Source organism: Enhydra lutris, unplaced genomic scaffold (genome assembly GCF_002288905.1).
Source record: "Enhydra lutris kenyoni isolate GAN:26980312 unplaced genomic scaffold, ASM228890v2 scaffoldscaffold34, whole genome shotgun sequence".
Lineage (NCBI taxonomy): Eukaryota > Metazoa > Chordata > Mammalia > Carnivora > Mustelidae > Enhydra > Enhydra lutris.
In genome coordinates, this window is record NW_019154118.1 from 21,863,257 (window position 1) to 21,876,755 (window position 13,499).

At 37.7% G+C, this 13,499-nt stretch overlaps 1 protein-coding gene across 1 annotated transcript in view; it reads right to left on the bottom strand.

Moving 5' to 3' along the window:
• LOC111153733 (salt inducible kinase 2) overlaps nt 1–13,499 on the bottom strand; it is a 126,173-nt gene that overhangs the window by 95,834 nt on the left and 16,840 nt on the right. Inside the window, exons 2-3 of the mRNA XM_022512923.1 lie at nt 9,917–10,033; nt 6,822–6,885 (exon numbers count right to left, since the gene is read on the bottom strand). Coding sequence (XP_022368631.1) covers nt 6,822–6,885; nt 9,917–10,033 — 181 coding nt within the window. The remainder of the gene's footprint in view (nt 1–6,821; nt 6,886–9,916; nt 10,034–13,499) is intronic.

Consider the following 13,499-nt stretch of genomic DNA (forward strand, 5'->3'; position numbering starts at 1 on the left):
CAAGAGAGACAGAAAAAAAAAAAAAAAAAAAAAGAAAGAAAGAAAAAGAAAGAAAGAAAGAAAGAAAAGAAAGACGAAAACTTGATTACTAAATGGATAGCATAATGTGAGGTTTGGTGGTCCACACCTAAGGGTCATCCATAGATTTCTGGGAGGAATAGTTGGGCACATCGTTTACTGAGAGCAGCTACCCTACTTGCAAATGCAAGCGTTTGGATTTTATCCAAAAGGCAATGGGAGGTGAAGGTTACTGAACACAGTAGTAATATAATAAAATACAGTATCTGGGGAAGCTTAAGCAGGAATTATATCAGAAATGTACTTGCTTGGAAAAGAAACAGGGATTGGTACAACATGCGGTCTTCATAATTGAGACATGAGGTGATGAAAGCCTAGATCAGGGTGATGACTGTGGAAACAGAAGGATTTAATTTCAAGTCACTTTTTCAAGAACACAGGGTATGCTTTGCTGGCCAACTAAATATGGAACTAAGGTTAAAAAAAAAAGGAACAGAACATGAAGTAGGCACTAAAGGAATATGTGTAAAGTATAATAAAGAGTAATTCCAAGGTTATAAACATAAAATATAAATTTTTATGTATAGTTCTTAATACATAGTTCAACACTATTTATGTGGTTCTTTCTCATCTAAGCCTCCAATTGGCTTAAAACATTTTTGGTTCAGAATTCACTTAAAATCTTATACATATTTTTCACTACTTGATTAATGTTCCATGGACTGCATTTTTTCACTTCTGTTTTACTTCCTCGTGGGCTTCGCATCAGAAACTGGCTGGCTACCAAGACTCTTCTTTGCTTGTACCTACCTGAGTCTACAGTTTACTCTGTCTAAACTTTGACATGCATCCTAGATATTTTATGTTAAATATAAACTACATACACATAAAGATCCCAAAATTATATTTCAATTTCTATAAAACAATGTGATCCAAAGCTTTAACATTAAAAATCTTGGCAAGAAAGAAAATTTAGAACATTCCATTTTCACAGAAATGACATCTCACAAGTAATAGCCATTTCTAGTTCACTCATAAAACTACAGCTTCAAGCTTTAAAAATATTCCATTGGGTAAAGACTTAACCCCTTGACTCCACTGCTCTTCTCAACTAACTTCTCTATTTCTAGTGTCCCTTTTTGCAGTAGAAATCCTTATAAGGATGGTCTACTGCCTCTCCATTTTTCTTCTCTTATTTGCTGTTAAAACCCTTCTATGTAGCTTTTGGCCCACTCACTCCACCAACACCGCTCTTACCAATGGCCAAATAGAATGGTCAACTGTCATTCTTCATCTTTCTTGATCTATCCATCTGACATAGATGTTAATTCACACCACCCTCCTGAGAACACTTTCCTCACTTGATTACCAGAACACTGCATTCTCTTGTCTCCTTTGCTGGCTCCTCCTATTTTCCCAAGCTTTTAATGTCTGAGTGCCTTAGGGACAGGACATTGGTCTTTTCCCCAATCACACTCACTCCTTAGGTGGTCTCCATCTACCAAGAAATCCTACTGATTCTTCTTTCTCTCTCTTTTTTAAAGAGAGACAGAGAGAGAGTGAACAAAGAAGGGGGCGGGGGAAAGAGGGAGAAAGAGAATCTTAAGCAGGCTCCACGCCCAGCATGGAGCCCTATGTGGGGCTTGATGTCATGACAGAGATCAAGACCTCAGGAGAAATCAGGAGTTGGATGCTTAACCTACTGAGCCACCCAGGCGCCCTCTACTGATTCTTCTTTCACAACATATGTCTGACCATAGCACTATGTGCACTGCTACTACCCTGCTGAGCCATCATCCTCTCTCACTAGGACTACTGCAAGTGTCTTACTGGTCTGTTTCCACTCACTACAACCTATTCTCAACACAGCAGCCAGAGTGGGGCTTTTAAAATGTCAAATTAGATGCGATCACTTCTTTCCTCAACCCCCTCTAAATAGTTCCCTTATTTTATTTAAGGTAAGAGCCAAAGTCCTTATGATGGCTTACAAAATCCCCAAATCTGGGGTGCCTGGGTGGCTCAGTGGGTTAAAGCCTATGCCTTCGGCTCAGGTCATGATCCCAGGGTCCTGGGATCGAGCCCCGCATGGGGCTCTCTGCTCAGCAGGGAGCCTGCTTCTCTCTCTCTCTCTCTCTCTCTCTCTCTGCCTGCCTCTCTGCCTACTTGTGATCTCTGTCTGTCAAATAAACAAATAAAATCTTAAAAAAAAAAAAAAAATCCCCAAATCTGCTCCACTCCTGCTTGCCTTTTGCCTTTCTGACCTCATCTCCCATTCTTCCCTGCACACTCTTGCTCTTCTCTCTTGCCTGCCTGTCTTTGTCCATGCTGGCCTCCCTGCTATTCCTTGAACATACCAAGCAGACCGATGCTTCAGGACCCTTGCATTTACTTTTCCCTCTCCCAGGACAACCCTCTTTCTCTCATATCTATCTGACTGTGCTTTCCAGTCTTTGCTCAAATGTCTGTGTGGCCTTCCCTGACTGCTCTATTTAACACTGTAAAAAACTTACCTACCTCCCAACTCCTCCCTTTCTTGTTCTAGTTCCGTACCACTTACCACACCTAATGTACTATATAATTCACTTAATTTCTTTATGGTCTCTCTCCACACACCAGAATGCAAAATTCATAACAGGGATTTTTTTTTTTTAGATTTTTTTTTTTTATTTATTTATTTGACAGAGAGAGATCACAAGTAGACGGAGAGGCAGGCAGAGAGAGAGAGAGAGAGGGAAGCAGGCTCCCCGCCGAGCAGAGAGCCCGACGCGGGACTCGATCCCAGGACCCTAAGATCATGACCCGAGCCGAAGGCAGTGGCCCAACCCACTGAGCCACCCAGGCGCCCCCATAACAGGGATTTTTGTCTGTTTTCTTCTTTGTGGTATTTCTACCACACAGAAGCGTATGTAACACATAACTCGTTTTCAGTAAAGATTTCTTGCAAAACTGACTAAACTGAATGAACGAGCAAATGTAAGAAAGAACAGGAAAGAGAGAAAAAGGAAAAGAACAGAAGACAGAAAAAAGGAGAAAGGAAAAGAAAGAGAAGAAAAGGAAAGGAAGAAACTTGCCCAAGTAATGTGAGCAGTACAGTACAGCCAGCATGGAAAGCCAGCTTTGCTGGGCATCAAAGTCCACACCATTCCACTGTAGCATCAGTTAAGAACAAATATTCTAAACAAATATCTTAAGAATTTAAATATGCTCAATAAGCAGTAGCATAAAAAAGAAAAAAAAGTTAAAAAGGCAAGATATCTTTCCTGAAATACAATTAGAAAATGATTAAATCAGAACTATTTTAGAATTCAACTTTAAATAATACAATTCTCAAAGCTACAGAAGTATACATGATTATTTTTGTTAATTTTTAGAAAGATTTTTATTTAATTGTCAGAGAGAGGCAGAGAGAGAACACAAGCAGGGAGAGCAGCAGGCTCCCCACTGAGCAAGGAGCCTAATGCAGGACTTGATCCCAGGACCCCAGAATCATGACCTGAGCTGAAGGGAGACGCTTAACGGACTAAGCCACCTAGGCATCCTCAATTCTTTCTTTTAAAACAGCTAAAATTAAAGATAATTTTGATAGGATTGGTTTACAGTACACTGAACATCAGGCAAAAAAGAAGAGTGATCCCTGAGAGGCAGGAAATAAGTGAAGTGAGACCCATGAGTACCCTCAACTAATACCTTGAGAGAGGGTGTAGGCCACAGGTTAGGGAAGAGAGACATAGGCAGAGCCCACCAGACGTCCCTGAGTTGAGGAGATAGAGCTGAGAGTCTAAGGAGAACAAGCTGAACAGAGGTAGCAAAACAGTGTACCAAAGAAGAGAGAGGTACACAAAGTACAAAGCTTTGATCTGTGAGGGTCCCGCTTGAACATCCAGGAGAGTACTGACTGGCACATGTGTGTGAGAAAGCTATCTGAGACCAGAAAAGGAACCATCTACAAGGATTAGAAAAAACAACACTGACTGTTCCTACTGACCAGGCTAAAAAAGCCCCAAATTCATGGGGCATTGGGTAGAGTACTCCAAAGTGGGAAATGATACCTACACTGGGCACTGCTCCAATTATAAAAGACTCAAATGATACAAACTGTTTCAAAGTAACTTAACTGTGTCCCAGATCAAAGCTCAAGAAGAGGTACAGGAATACAAATGTATGTGACAACCAGTAAGGTGAAACTAACAATGCCTGACATCCACTCAAAGACAAGTAGGCATGTAAAGAAGCAGGAAAACCTGACCAAAACTTGGGAGAAACACAAACAGTTCAAAACTGATGCAGCACTGACAGAGTGATCAGAATTAGGACATTTCAAGTTACTAAAACTGTATTCCAGATCTTTAAAAAGATAACTAAAGACATACTGGATATAAAAAAAAGAAAAAAAAAAGGTCTTAAGTTTACAGAGCAGAAAACTGCAATGTCTGAGACGTGAAGTACACTGGATGAGATTAATGGCAAATTAGACATTGCAGAAGAAAAGATGCTAGGACTTGAAGACCTACAAATAGGAACTATCCAAAATGAAATACAGAGAGACAAAGGAACTTTTTTAAAATGGGAAAAAAAAAAATCACTGAGCCATAGAACAATTTCAAACAGTCTAATATACATGTAATTGGAGTCTCTAAAGAAGATGAGGGGGGTGGGATAGAAAACTGATCAAGAAAATAATGGCTAAGAATTTTCTGGATTTGATGGAAGCTATAGATTCCCCGATCCAGGGAGTTCAGAGAACAGAATCATGAAGAAAACCACACAAAGACATATCATAACCAAATTGTTGAAACCAGTAATAAACAGAAAACTATAAAAGCAGCCAGAGAATCAAGACACATTATATGCAGAGAAATAAAGAAAAAGATGACAGCAGGTTTCTTGTCAGAAATACAGAATGGAGCAACATCTTTAAAGTACTGAAAGAAAAAAAATCCAAGTTAGAATTATATACCCAGGACAAATATCTTTCAAAAACAAAGATTTCTGGACACACAAAAGCGGAAAGATGTCATCACTAACAGACCTGATTTGCAAAAAATGCCAAAGAAAATCCTTCATATGGAAGAAAAATGACACCAGATGAAGGTATGTATCTACACAAAGAAATGAAAATGAAATTGTGCATCTACATTTAGGGATGCAGCAATGATATTCCACTTATAAATATGTAAGATTTTAAAAAATACTGAAAACTCTCTGCAAGACATAATCACCTTTTTAAACAAAAGCAACAATACTGTATTTTGTATTTTATAAAACAGGTATAAGTAAAATGTATAACAAAAACATAAAGGCCAGGAGGTACAAAATAATGGTATATTATCTTAAGATTCATGCTATAGGGGCACCTGGGTGGCTCAGAGGGTTAAGCCTCTGCCTTCGGCTCAGGTCATGATCTCAGGGTCCTGGGATCGAGCCCCGCATTGGGCTCTCTGCTCAGCGGGAAGCCTGCTTCTCCCTCTCTCTCTCTGCCTGCCTCTCTGCCTACTTGTGATCTATCTCTGTCAAATTAAAAAAAAAAAAAAAAAAAAAAAAGATTCATGCTATATGTGACGTGGTGAACGATTACTTGAAGGTAGACTATAAGTTAAAGACCTGTACATGAATGTTCAGAGCAATTCATGTGTAACAGCCAAAAACAGAAACCAACCCACATATCTATTAACACATGAATGGATAAACTGGGTATATTCATACAATAGAAAGCCATTTACAATAAAACTACTTAGCAGTGAAAAGAAATGATATGCTGGTACATACAACAAAATGGATAAATCATAAAATACTTACACTGAAAAATGCTGGGCCCTCCCCCCCCAAAAAAGAGTATATATGGTATGACCACATTTATATAAAACTCTACAAGACACAAACTCAGAAAACAAATCAGTAGTTGCTTGGTGGTGAGGTGGGGCAAGAGAGATAAAAAGCGGCACAAAAGAACGTTTGGAAATTATGGATATCTTGATGGTGGCGATGGTTTCTTTCGTGTGTGTGCGTTTTGTGTGTGAAAATGTATTAAGTTGTACACATTAAATATGTGCAATTTACTGCATATGAATAATTCCTCACTAAGGCTGTTTACAACGCATTCTGGATTTAAATGTTCAGGTTAAAAACCTGGAAAGTGGTTAGACTACCTACAGTGTTCTTCTGGCTCTACAAGAATGAAAATAAAGAGATGAACAAAATATTTGTAATTTTTGTAAGAGTTAGGATGGATCACAGAAACCAATTAATCAAAACCTTTCCTTATTAGAGATAAAGAAACCAAGTCCCCCAGGGCTGCAGTGACTTGCCCGGGGCCACACAGCTATAGTCAGTAGCTTACTGAACTGTATGAGCCACAACAGCAGGGACCAGGTTATTTAGGTCACCATTACATCCCCTAAATCTACAGCAATGCCTGCCTGGGACATAGCACAAACTCGGTAAGTGTTGACTGTATTTCCCCTGGAAGGAAAGGTAAAAAATGAAGATAAAAGGAAAGGCAAAAGGAAAGAAAACCCCCCTTGCAATATGACTGCAAGTTTCTTCCATCTGGAATTCTCCCATCTCTCTCACACAGATGAGGGAATTAAGCAATAGCTTTAACACATCAACATCATGAATACAAGAAAATTATATTCCTTATCTTTGTTTTACTGAATATTTTATTATATTCTAATGTTTAAAAATTTCTAGTTCATGTTGCCAACTCTTAAACAAGCAGGAAAATCAAGAGGAAATACTTTATTCATGAAGATTAGTGACAGTTTCAAATTAAAAACAAATTTAAAGAATAGAGAAATACTTACCAAAAATTTCTCCATTTTTGGCATATTCTGTCACAAGGTACAACATATTTTTGGTCTCCATTACCTATTGATAAATAATTCCATATTAGTCCGATAGGAAAGGACTGCAATTCTAGTCTACTGCAATTCGAATTCTATGAAGTTACTAAATAAAACTACTAATAAAAATACCAAATTTATGAATGATTCAGCAGGTGGCTAAGTTTACAAGACTGACAATACCTTTCTACTAACACTTTTGTGAGAAATCTTGGTCCTCACTTGTTTAAGTGTGGTCCATGGACCAGCAGCAGCACTGCCAGGCAACTGTTAGAAATGCAGAATCTCAGGCCCCACCTCAGACCTACTGACACAGAATTTCCATTTCAACAAAAAATTTTTAAACCAAAGTGTGACTGTTATGCACATTCAAGTTAAAAAACACGAACACAGGTAACGGGAGTTTTGAAGATCAACTCTCTACCACCTTCTCATGGACTTTTCTAGTCCTGTGCTATAGGTAGACTTTGATTAAGAATAATAGAGATAAATAAAATAGAGCTCAGTTTATTAGGCCTGTAGCCCTGATCACCTGGCAAAATAGGATATTCCTCCTTGTATAATGTAATATTGTTACAAACTACAATTATTTTAAAAACAGTTCAAAAGCTTCTTTGTAACTCCACTGCTATACAGTTTAATTCAAATCAGTTTTCTAGGTTCAGAAAGGAAGCACGTCAGTGTCACAAATGTGATATTTCAAATTATACTGAACCAAAAGGAAATGAATTTATAAGTACAAAATGAGTGAATTTTAGATTCTCTGTAACACCATCTTTTTATGTACTGGCATGCGATATCAAGGAAAATTTAACCATTATCTACTAAAAGGCTGGAAATTGATTTTGCCCTATCATGTAGGTTTAGGACTATTTGCAATCAGTCCGGAAAAAAAAGAGCTACTCACAACTGGAGTCGAAAGAGGATAAATAGCAAATCAATTCAACTGCTTATTTAGGTCAAATAAAAGATGGAATTCTGTGAGTCCTGGTAGTTTTAATCTTAGTTTGGCTTATAGTTCCTCAGACATATAAGGATGTGTATTAGTTTCTTACAAGTATCCTCTTTAGGAATTACCAAACTCTTTAGGAATTACCAAACAAACAAAAAACAAACAAACAAACAAAAAAGGCTTAAAAAGAGAAATACTCTGATATAAATACCACCAAAGAAGCCTTCTGCTGTTTTAGAACTGTTTTGAGAGGCACACTATGATCTCTCATTCTAATGGTAATAGTAATGGTCTCCAATTGTCTCTACACCTTTTTAATTACAAATCTCTATCAGTAACAAGTTGTTTAGTGAAATGTGTATCACAAATGCATGTACATGTATACACAGCCATGCGTGCATATGTTTAGATCAATATAAGCAGAGATACAAATTACATACTTGTGCCACTGTATAAACACACTATATACATTACAGAATGCACACAAAATAAATATAAAAAATAAGCATAGAAGTGTTAATATTTTCTTATTATGCCCAAGAGACACTTGTGCTAACCCATGTGAGTGCACAGAGGAATGTGCTAGTATTAGCTCTCTGTGGGCGGGGGGGGGGGGGGGGGGGAGGCCCTGACCTGTAAACAGTTTTCTGTGGTGTAAATACTCCCACTATAGCTGATTTTGAGATACTAACATGGTATTAATTGGTTTGCAAAACATCTGAAAATTTAACAGTCAGTTCTTACAAGCCAGTACAGACAGAGTCTAGCACACCACTAGGTGTGCCCGCATCACACTATGGAGATCAAAGTCCTATGCCAGCGTTCTGTAACAGATTTTCCACAGGGGCACCTGGCGGCTCAGCTGGTTAGTGCTGCATTCTTGATTTTGGCTCAGGTCATGATCTCAGGGTTGTGAGAGCAAGCCCTGTTACAGGCTTGGTACTGGGCAAGGAGCCTGCTTAAGAGTCCCCCTCTCCCTTTCCCTCTGTCCTGCCCCATGCCCTGACCCTCTTCACCTCTAAAAAAAAGTTTTCTAATATAAAAATTCTACATATTAAGGAATAGAAGTGTTAAAAAAAAGTTTATTACATTATCATTCCTCAATATGAATTACTCTTCAAAAATCAGAGATCTTCTTTTTTTTAAGGTTTATTTATTTATTTTAGAGAAAGAGAGAGAGCATGAGTGGGTAGTGGGGAGGGATCTAGGGAGAGGGAGAGAGAACCCCAAACAGACTCTGCACTGAGCAGAGAGCCAGCCATGGAGCTGGATCCCACAACCCCCGAGATCGAGACCTGAGCTGAGAACAAGAGTCAGACATTTAACCAACTGTGCCACCCAGGCACCCCAGAGAAGGTTTTTCTTTTAAAAAACATAGCTTCTACTTGATGGGGCGCCTGGGTGGCTCAGTGGGTTGAGCCGCTGCCTTCGGCTCAGGTCATGATCTCAGGGTCCTGGGATCGAGCCCTGCATCGGGCTCTCTGCTCGGCAAGGAGCCTGCTTCCTCCTCTCTCTCTGCCTGCCTCTCTGCCTGCTTGTGATCTCTGTCTGTCAAATAAATAAATTTAAAAAAAAAATTATTAATAAAAAACATAGCTTCTACTTGAAATGGGTACAATTTACTTTACAAAAATGCTATCTCAATAAAGTTGATTTCTTAAAAAAATACTCCTTTATCTGACAAACTAACCCGAACAAAATATATAAGATTTGGCTCTACGTATTACAAGGTATGCCACTAAGTAATATACTATTTTAATACTGTATTTCATAAAACATAAACAGTGTATTTTCTTAAATAAGCAAAACTGCCATATCCTCATTTATGGTACAACCACCAAAAGCCAACAGGTTTGAGTATCAAATACATAACTACAAACTTTTTAATTAAATAACCTACAGTCTGAGAAACAACTTAAAAGGAAGCTACTGGTTTTTTATTTCCTAATTTTTTACTTAAATATAGAAGACGGGTACTCAGCTTAATAAAAACTACATAATTATTCCTTTTTTATGGACTAAAAAAATAACATAAAAGAGAAAGACGATGCAAAAGAGAAAACAGGATGTGAGAAGCATGGGGAGGAATAAGCTTACATCCTACCTGATAAAGTTTGATGATGTGAGGGTGGTCTAACATTTTCATTATTTGTACTTCTCGGTAGATTTTCTCAAGGTTCACTGCATCCAGCTGAGATTTATCGATTATTTTTATCGCCACCTGCGTCCCGGGCACAAATAAATACAATCAGTATACAACAGTTAACATCTTCCAGCTAGCAATCTTTTGAATATACAGTACCAGATACTCTGCCTGTAAGTTCCTAGGCCAACAAAAATACTTTAAATTCAATGCTCATTCATTCAGCAAGTATTTCTTGGACACCCACCACACGTGAGGCACTGTGGTGATTTTGTTTAGGAGCGCCTTCTGTGTGCTAAGGGGAATAACTCTGCAGAGCTACTTTAATAAAACATATTTCTCTTTTAATAGAACTATAATGTTTTACACTCCACTTATAAACTGAAGAAATAAAAGCTCAGCAGCTTCAACCAGTTATCAGCCTGCTGCAAAGTACCTGTAAATAATTGATCAGCCAAGCAGAAGGCAGGTTCTGCTGTACCGAAATACCGCTTTTCTAGAAAAGCAAGTGATAGCTTCCAAAGAATATAGACATAGCTTTCAGAGGGGGGAGGGGATGGCTAAAGTATTAAAATCAATTCTATGAAAGATACCAACTGGATTAAACTTTTTAAAAAAGTTTTTATTCATTTATTTGAGAGACAGAGAACACACAAATGGGAGGAGGGGCAAAGGGAAAGGGAGAAGCATGATTCCCCACTAAGTGGGGAGCCCAATATGGGGCTCAATTCTTGGACCCTGGGATCATGACCTGAGCCAAAGGCAAAAGCTTAACCGAATGAACCACTCAGACACCCCTAAACTTTATTTTTAAAAATCAAAGTGCAAAAACTCATTAGTAATTACACTAGCTTTTAACTTCCCTAAAAGATCTGATTTTTAAAAATGTGTCCTGTTCCTATCAAAACTACATAGGAGCCCAAACGACTCCAAGGTTAACAATTTGAAGGCCCTGCATTTTAAGGTAAATAACTAGGTAGTCAGAAATCAAAAATCATGTACTTTTTTCTATGCAATCAAAAAAGAATTGATTTTTTTTAAAGAAATTGTAGCTATTTGGTTAGGAAATAAGCCATTCTGATTTAACTAAAATTTTCAGATCATTGGGAACCACTCAAACTTGATTATAACAAGTTCTGAAGAAACTCTAAAATGTACTTCACAGTCTACAGAAAAGTATTCTGAACATAACTCAGTTTTATGTTGTTTCAAGATAATTTTTATTATCCATTATTGTATGTGTTTTAATGGTTCCATACTTCTAAGAGGTATCTAAGAATATACGACTCAGCTTGTCAATTCACTTAATTTCTTCAGACTCTTGTTTACACAATTAGTTTTTTTTTTTTCTTTCCTATAGCTGCTTTATCCTTTGCTCTTACCTTTTTAAGCTCTACTGTAAGGTTTATTTCTTACCAATCTGTATTTCTAATTTGCGGTCCACAACTTATTTCCTGATTTGAATTAACTGTAACCCAGAGAAGAACTCAAGCTTCCCAGGGGAAATCAAATTACTAAGTATAATGCATAAAATTGAATTTACTGCCAAAGAAGAAAGGGGGTAGTTCCTTCTCTAGAGAGTAAAGTGCACATGTTTTGTGTAATTATTTTCATTATGTTTGATGGTATATTATTTCCATAATCAAAATATTCTAGAAAGTAAAAGGTGCTAAACTTTGCTACATAAGGAGACCGATCAATATTGTACTTGATATTAAGGACATTATTGGACCACCCCAATATTTATTTAAATTTAAATAAATTTAAAGCAACCCCCTTCTCCTCAATTTAATGATACAATATTATCAGTTACTTTAGGTAAAAGCTGCCAGATAAGAGGATAAGTATATATTTTAGTTTCCCTAATACTCCTTAGGAAGTTAATATGAAGTTTCATAGACATGCTTATTTTGAAGAAAATGTCTTGCCCTCCAATTGTTGGAGCATGTCTAAATATCCCCCTTGGGGCGCTTGGATGGCTCAGTGGGTTAAAGCCTCTGCCTTCAGCTCAGGTCATGGTCTTGGGGTCCTGGGATCGAGCCCACATCAGGCTCTCTGCTCAGCGGGGAGCCTGCTTCCCCCTCTTTCTCTGCCCGCCTCTCTGTCTACTTGTGATCTCTCTCTCTCTGTCAAATAAATAAATAAAATCTTTATAAATAAATAAATAAATATCCCCCTCATCCAAAAAAGCCCCACTTTTATAACGAAATGGGTCAGAACCCATTAATAAATAAAAAAGAATATCTTGATTATCATCTCTTTAACACTATAATGTTAAAGAAAAACTTTAGACACTAAATTCCAAGTAAAGCAAGGTATTACCAAGAGATACCTCATACTCTTTTTTAAAACCCTGGCCTCAAACAATGAAAAACCAAAAGATACATAAATTATCTAAGTAAACCTTAATAAGTCCTAACTCTCATTATTCAACTTTTTCTCAACCAAGAAATTCTCAAATGACAAAATCTAATTCTCTTCAATTTTATCTTATAAACATATGGACCACATGTGCAGATACTTATATCTTTACCCTGTTATCCCTTGCTTGTAAGGCCTGTCAAGATTATGAAAAGGTGAAGCACTAAAGAAAAAGCGGAGCATGGGTTAGCGTCCTCCTTCTGATAGTTAGGGCTTTATTAACGCGGTGAACCACACTGCCTAACTTGCGGATGCTGAACCACCCTCATAGCCCAGGAATAAATCCCACCTGGTCGTGGTGAATAATCTTTTTAATGTACTGTTGGATCCTATTAACTAGTTATCTTCTTGGGAATTTCTGCATCCATGTTCATCAATATACTCAAAGAGCTGGAGCAAACAATCCTAAAATTTGTATGGAACCAGAAAAGATCCTGAATAGCCAATGTAACTTTGAAAAAGAAAACCAAAGCTGGAAGCATCACAATTTCAGACCTCAAGCAGTATTACTAAGCTGTAATCATCAAGAATGGTACTGGCACAAACACAGATTCACAGATCAATAGAACAGAATAGAGAGCCCAGCAATGGACCCTCAACTCTCTGGTCAACTAATCTTCGACAAAGCAGGAAAGAATGTCCAATGGAAAAAAGACAGTCTCTTCAGTAAATGGTGCTGGGAAAATTGGACAGCCACATGCAGAAGAATGAAACTGGACCACTTTCTAATACCATACACAAAAATAAATTCAAAATGGATGAAAGACCTAAATGTGAGACAGGAATCCATCAAAATCATAGAGGATAATACCTCTTTGACTTCAGCCGCAGCAAATTCTTGCTAGACATGTCTCCAAAGTCAGGAGAAACCAAGGCAAAAATGAACTATTGGGACTTCATCAAGATAAAAAGCTTTTGCACAGCAGAGGAAACAGTCAACAAAACTAACAGGCAACCTACAGGATGGGAGAAGGTATTTGCAAATGTCTTATCATATAAAGGGCTAGTCCAAAATCTATAAAGAACCTATCAAACTCAACACCTAAAGAACAAAAATATCCAGTGAAGAAATGGGCAGAAGAAACGAATAGCCATTTCTCCAAAGACATACAAATGGACCAAA